General features: G+C 64.8%; 2 protein-coding genes across 2 annotated transcripts in view; both read left to right on the top strand.

The window, feature by feature from the left end:
• Positions 1-22: 22 nt before the first annotated feature.
• Positions 23-1,633, top strand: FAM167B (family with sequence similarity 167 member B). Its single transcript, XM_026863255.1, has 2 exons — positions 23-481; positions 1,076-1,633. The coding sequence occupies exons 1-2, from the start codon at positions 185-187 to the stop codon at positions 1,337-1,339; spliced, it is 561 nt and encodes a 186-aa protein (XP_026719056.1). The 5' UTR covers positions 23-184; the 3' UTR covers positions 1,340-1,633.
• Positions 1,634-3,315: 1,682 nt separating this feature from the next.
• Positions 3,316-6,890, top strand: part of LCK (LCK proto-oncogene, Src family tyrosine kinase) — an 8,561-nt gene continuing 4,986 nt past the window's right edge. Inside the window, exons 1-3 of the mRNA XM_026863215.1 lie at positions 3,316-3,385; positions 6,468-6,574; positions 6,711-6,840. Coding sequence (XP_026719016.1) covers positions 6,473-6,574; positions 6,711-6,840 — 232 coding nt within the window. The 5' untranslated portion in view covers positions 3,316-3,385; positions 6,468-6,472. The remainder of the gene's footprint in view (positions 3,386-6,467; positions 6,575-6,710; positions 6,841-6,890) is intronic.

The raw sequence follows: 6,890 nt of genomic DNA, 5'->3' as shown, positions 1-6,890 counted from the left end.
CCTTTATTGTTCTGAGGGTGAATAAATAACCGGGACGTGGGTGCAGCTGTGGGGAGCGGGTGGGTGCTCGGGGTGCTCCTCACTCTGTAGGCGCAGTGGGGCAGAGACTCCGTTTGCGCGGAGGGTTTGAGGGGGGGGGGGAGAGGTCACCCAAGGGTTTTGGGGGGCTCTGGCGGGTGCCACCATGCCCTTTGGCGAGTTGAAGTTCAAGGAGCTGGGCGAGGAGGAGCCCACCTGGGAGGAGGAGAGCCTGGACAGCGTGAAGGCGCTGACGGCCAAGCTGAAGCTGCAGACGCGGAGACCTTCCTACCTGGAGTGGGAAGCCCGGGTGAGGGGGCAGCCCTGGCGCAGCCGGACCCCCGGGGGGGCACGGGGGGCAGAGCAGTGCCCTGGGCACCCCGGGGATGAGGAGGAGTGGGATGGTGGCGTCTGTGGCTTCGCCACCGTGGAGGCGGCTCTGGAGTGGCTCAGGATGGAGCTGGTGAGTAGCTGCTGGTGGGATGGGGGGCACGAAGAGGGGGGCAGGGGCTGGGCCCCAAGGCAGGGACGGGGCCTCGGGGTTTCTCCGCGCAAGGGGAGCATTTGCAGCCCGACCTCCCGTAGCAGCGATGGGATGTGCCAGGCTCAGGGTGCTCCAGCCGCAGCGTGAGGCTTTGCTCCTTTTCCCAGCACGGACAGTGTTTGTGGATTTTTTGCAAGGCCACGTGTGGCTCTGCGGTGCCACAGCTCTGCCGTGTCCCCCGTGCAGCGCCGGGGGTCACAGCTCTGTCAGGGTCTGCGCTTGTCACCCCCTCCCGCCTGTGCATGGCTGCGCTGGACTTCCTCGCTGTGGCACAGCCGTGGTGGCTTTCCTGGGGTGGCACAAGCAGCAACAACCCCACGGCTACAAGCCCACCCGAGCTGACCCTGTGCCATCACCCCGACCCCAGGACCACGCGCGCGGGCTCTGCGCGGATCCCAGCGCCCCGTCTGCGCGTGGTCCCTGGTGGATTTGTGTCCTGCCCCAGCGTTGCCTCCCTCGGTGGCTGGTCCTGCTGCGGCCCTCACACCCGTTCTGTCCCCCACCCCGGTGCAGCGGGAGATGCAGGCTGTGGACCAGCGCCTGGCGCAGCAGCTGATGCGCCTGCGGGCGCGGCTGCACCGGCTGAAGGTGGAGCAGGCCTGCCACCAGCACAAGGAGATGCTGGACGATGCTACCTTCGGCCTCGAGGGCTGTGAGGAAGACTCGGACCTGCTCTGCAACATCCCGCCCAAGGCCGCCTTCTTGCTCTCCACGCCGCTCAAGCACATCGGCGTCACCCGCATGAACATCAACTCCCGGCGGTTCTCCCTCTGCTGAGCGCGGTGGGACCCCTCGGAGTGCTCGGAACTGAGCCCGGACCGGAGCCTCGTGGGCACCCATGGGTGCATCCAGACCTGGTAGGGCTCAAGGGTCCTTCTCAAGACGCCCCGGGGACTGGGGAGCTCCCTCGGGGCGGGCGGTGCTTAGCCCTGGCACTGCCAGCCCTGCCCCGGGGACAACGCCGTGCCACCATCCCCATCGGGCACAGGGTGTTTTGGGGCACCCAGTGCCCTGTCCATAAGGATGGTGGGAAATATGGGGAGCAGCCCCTTGAGGAGGAATAAAAGGAGGTGAAGGCGAGAGCTGATGCTTTTTTCCTGTTTTTACATGCACCCAGGCACCTGCCCGCGCCTGCAGATGTGGCTCCTGCCCCTTCGCTGTGGGGGACCTGGGGGTGGCAGAGGGGACCATGCTGCCATCGCCCCTTCCCCGGCCACGCCCCAGGGCTCTGCTTTGCAGGGTGGGTGGCTTCTCGGGGGTTTCTGCTGCAGGATGGTGCCATGCCAGAGACGGCGTCTTTGCTTCGGGTTGCCCGCCTCTTCCCGGACGCCCCTGGCAGCGGGTGGGTGCTCGGGCTGCACCGTTGCAGGAAACGCTCGTCACCGAACCAGCTGCGAACAGAGGGGTTGTTTTTGAGGCTTGAGGCCAGGAGGTGCTGGGGACTGTGCTCGGGGTTTGGCAGCCCCCACACCCCCATCCTGACCCATCTCCAACCCCCTGCAGCACTGTGCTGGGAGCAGGAGGGATCCTGGGGGTAGTGCCAGCCAGGGTTGGACACGTCGCTGTCACCAGAGGGGTTTGCTTTTGGCTTTTTCCTTTCCTCCATTAACACCAAACCCTTTACAAAAGAAGTTGCCGCTTGGGGATGCAATTTTCAGACTGTTTTTATCAAGGCGTGCTGGGGAAGAGGTGGGGTGATCCAAGCAAGCTGTGGGATGTCCCAGGGATAGTTTGGGGGGCTGCTTCTCCTTCCCAGGGTAGCAGCAGGACACAGGGAGAACCCGACATGTACCCCGAGGCTGTGGCACACCCCAGGGCCTGGCAGCGCACCCTTTGCCTGGGGCACCCGCAGTGTCGGTGAGCACAAGGGAACGGGGCTGCGTGGCTGCCCCTGGGAAATGTCCCTGCCAGGGTGGATGCTGCGTCCGGTGCTGCTGCTGTGGTGCCCCTCAAGTTGTCACAGCCCCCCCCAACACAGCTGGGCTTCCTGCCTGTGCCTCCGCAGAGCAGCCAGCAGGTACCTGCGGCTTCATGTTTGATCACAAAAGCCAAGACAATAGCGTTGTGGTTGCTCTGCTCTGAGCTGTCTCCATAAACACGAGGGTGGCAGCCTGGCTGGGGCACAACGTGTCCCCTTGGCTTCAGCTTCTCTCACTGGTGGCTCTTGGGGTGCCGGGGTCCGGGGTGACCCGGTGGTGATGGCTCAAGTAGGGGCTGTGGGTGCAGGATGAGTCCCACAAGCTGCGTAGGGTCCGAGGGGGTCAGGGGAGATGGTGCATGGCACTGTCAGCCTGCCCACGCCGAGCTCTGGAGAGGGGACAGCACCAAGGAGCAGGGGGGGTCAGCTCACCAGGACAACCCGGGCAGGGGGTGACAATCCCCTGCCCATCGCTGGCCCCTCGCAGCGCATCTCCCAGCCCACGGGACCCCATTTCCCCACCGACCGAGGGGCTCAGCATCGCTTTGTCCACCCTGCTCCCTGGGGATGGGTGGCCAGGGACACCCAGAGCAGGGACCCTCCGTGCTGGGGATGGCAGGAAGCCATCGGGGTTTGTCACTAGCTCTTGCGGTTGTGCGCGAGCTGCGAACCAGCTTCTCTAGAGTTTGCTCATGAGGCAGGAAACCAGGGCAGGAGGTGAGCAAGAGCGAGTGGCAGCGACGGGGAGCGCGCGCGCCCGCGGGCGGGGGGCTCGTCTCTGCTCCCCAGAGGGTCTCCGCGCTCCTGCCAGGGATGGAGAGGACGTGAGCGGGGACGACGCCTTCGCTCTCGCCGCTGGGCCATGGGAGTCTGAGAGCGGCTGGTCCTCGCCTCGCTGCCAACAGGTACCAGGGACCCGGGGGTGAGAGGGTTTGCGCCCTCCAGACGGGAGCTGGGGACCACCTGGGTGCCTGCGGAGGGTGGGGGGTCCTGTTGCAGTCTCTGAGGTTGCCTCTCGGAGGGATGAAAATGGGGTCTGGGGCTCACCGCTGCGGGGGGATGTGAGCGCTGGTGCCCAGGTGAGGGATGGGGGGAGCAGGGCTGTGCTCCCCATTCCTCTGTGGCCTCCCAGCTGGGGTGAAAGCTGCTGTCCTGATGCTCTGCCTGCCCAGGGGGGCTGCCCGGGGTGGGAGCGCTGGCCCCCTCACGGGGCTCTCCCCAAGTCCCCATTTCCAGGGCGAAGTGGGAGTTTTGTCCCCAAGGCCAAGTTCTTGCCTGCCCAGCTGTGGGCAAGAGCAGCTTAAGGACAGGCAGCGATTTCATGCCAGTCCCTCGGGGTCCGCTGCCCACTTTGGGGGTTCAGACACTGAGATACCCCTGGTTTCGGTGCTGTCTCAGTGCAAACACCCCCCCGCTGCGATGGCAGCTTTGGGGACGCGGTCCTTTGCGTCCCTGCGAGGCTGACCAACTGTCCAGCTGGGTCACAGCTGGCCTGGGGACATCCGGGACACCCCAGTGAGCCTTAAAGAGCATCAGGGACAGGGTCAGCCCAGCCCTCAGCCCTCCTCACGCCCGCCCACACTTGTGAACAAGCCAACCGGACCCGGCCGAAGAAGCGTTTGCGGAAGGGCCGGCACGGGACAGCTCCTCCAGCAAGAGCCGAGGGGTCTGGACACGCTCCGGAGCAAAACTGGGCAAAGGGACATAAATGTCCGTGTGAGGACACGTGTGCCCACCCGCAGAGACCTCCCCCGGGGACACGGCGAGGCGCAGGGCAGAGGCGCCTACACATCCCTCTCAGGCAGCCTCTTCGCACGAGAAATTCGGTTGCACAGATGCAGTCACCAAACCTGACTTCAAACACCCCCTTCCACCGGCGTGGCCCTCACGCTGCGCAGGTGAAACGGCTGCTCGGTGGAAATTACGCTGTGGCTTGAGTACGTAAGAAAAAAAAAAAAAAAGGCACAATAGCAGCACCTCCCTCCCCACCCCGGCTTTGTGCAGGGAGGAAAAAACACCTTCTGGCATGGCTCGCCCTTGGTAAAGGCATTCGAAAGGCTGCGGGCAGGTCTGGGGGGGGCTGGGGGCTTCTCCTCTGCAGGGCCAGGGTTGTGCTTGGGGCTGGGTATCGGGTTTGCTGCTGCCTGAGCATCGCCGGGGCCTTGTCTGCCCCTGCGGTGTGGCCGAACCCCTTTTTGGGTGCTAAAGTGTGTTCCCAAATGAGGGTCCCCAGGAGTGGAAGGCACCCAGGGTGTTTTTTAGCGTTTGAGTCCCCAGAGCAGCATTGCACGGCGCGGGAGGGGCTCACTCGTCTGCCCTCTCCTCCCCACAATTGCCTGTCACTGGCTCCTTGGCGGTGGGCACCCCGAGGTGGCACCGTGGGGACAACCCCCGTGTCCTTGCTGTGGATGCTGAAACAGCCGTGCGGACCCTGTCCCCGAGGGAGGGGGCTCAGGGTCTCCAGCCCTTGGCAGCGCAGGCTGGGGGGGCTCTGCCTGGCAGCAGGTGCTGATGGCTGGGGCTGGTGGCACCGGGGGCTGGCGGCACCCTGGGGACCCTGCACCCTCCCTGGGCACCCTCTGTGAGGCTCTTCCCTTCTGTCCCCAGCTGCCCACGGGGGGGACACGCACTCAAATGAAGCCCCCGTGGCCGTACCCTCTTTGGCACCACGGGGGGAGGTGAATTTAAGTGTGTACCTGTGAAAAAGCAGTCGTGCGATGGCTCCTGGTAGGAAACCAGGGAGGAAGCCGCGCTGGCGGTGCCAACAGCCCCTAGAAAAGCAGCTCCCGGGGCTCAGCGGCTCGTGGGGGACCCGTCTCGCTGCCAGGCAGGGTGAGGACGGGGACCCTGGCAGCTGCACCACCTCGCTGCCAGATAAAAGCTCCCGCTCGGCGTTTGCAAAAGCGGTCGCGGATTTTGGGTGCTGGGGGGCAGAGACACCTGGGTTGGCTCTCGGCATCGGGGGGCTCCCAGCCCTGCCGTTGGCACCCACTGCCTGCAGAAACCAACGTCGGGGCCCCCAAAGAGTCTCCAGAGTTTCTGGGCCGAGCTTTGGGGGGCAGGTCTTGGTGGAGATAAATCCCGGCGGCGTGGGCGTGGGGGATTCTGCAGAAGAGCTTTTTCCAGGGCCGTGGGCCGCCATTTGCACATGACGCAGTGCCGGGGCTCCCGGCTCCGTGCCACGCTCAGCTTTTGCAGGAAGGTGAGAGCTGCTGCCCCGTTGCAGAGCCCAGGCAACACTCGTGACATCGCTGCCAGGCTGCCCCGGTGCCCACGCCGCGGCGCCGGGGACCCTGGGGTGCAGCCCCGCGCCGGTGTCACCGTGGCTGATGCTTGAGGTTGGGGGGTTCTTGGTGTTTCAGGGCGAGCTGGTGAGGGGCTCCAGGGGAGGGATGGGGGTTTGAAGGACAATCCCTGGCGCAGGAGAAACAGGAGCACAGTGATGGGGTCGAACGCGTGGGGGGAGAAGGAAATCCCAGGTGATTCAGCAGAGTGGGAGGGGGTGATGGCTCCCATCCATGTCTCACCCCAGGAGCTGCTTTTAGGGCCGGGGAGGTGCCTGGTCCAGCCAAACCTCGTGCTGCAGGGGCATGCGTTAATTACTGATGGGATATTCATAATTAGATCGTTATCTAGATGGAGAATGGAGGGATCAGCCCAAGGGCTGCACGGTGGGAAGGAGCTGGCGAAGGAGACAACGCCAGGCTGTGCTGGTGGGAAAAGGGAGCCTCGGGCTGGGGACTAATTGCCTTTAGTGTTTTTAATTAACAAAGACAGAGCAAAATTAGGAGAAAATATGGCTGTCGACAGAGAGTTGGGATGGCCCCAGCTCCGCTGAGGACCTGGGGAGTGTGTGGGACGGGCCATGCCACGTGGGAAGCCAGACTGAGGGACGCAGGGATGGGGATGAGCTGGAGCAGGGGGGGAGGCAAGGCTGGGGCTGGGGGTGTGAGGGTTTCCCTCACCACCTCTCCCCCCCCCCGGCAGCCACCATGGGCTGCTGCTGCAGCTCGGACTACGACGAGGACTGGATCGAGAACATCGACATTTGTGAGCACTGCAATTACCCCATCGAGCCCGACAGCAAGCGGCAGGTGAGGAGGGGGCGAGCGGGCCCCTCATCCTGGTGGCCAAATGCCTCCAGAGGTGGCCAAATGCCTCCAGAGGTGGCCGTGGGCTGACCAAGCCCCGGGAAGGGGAGGGCTCACTGTGTTCCTCTTTCCCTCGCAGAGGCTGATCCGCAGCGGCTCCGAGGTGCAAGACCCCTTGGTGTCCTACGAGGCCACGTCTCCGCCGTGCTCCCCCCTGCAAGGTAAAGTCAGGCTGTGGCAGGGGGAGGCTGTGGACACCCCCCCAGTTGGCTGCTGCCACCCTGCCCCTCCGCTTGTCCTCCCAGATAAGCTGGTGGTG

This window comes from Athene cunicularia (assembly GCF_003259725.1).
Source record: "Athene cunicularia isolate RWA chromosome 23 unlocalized genomic scaffold, athCun1 chr23_part1, whole genome shotgun sequence".
Classification (NCBI taxonomy): domain Eukaryota; kingdom Metazoa; phylum Chordata; class Aves; order Strigiformes; family Strigidae; genus Athene; species Athene cunicularia.
Note: the sequence above shows the minus strand (reverse complement) of the source record. Positions and strands in the feature narration are given on the sequence as shown.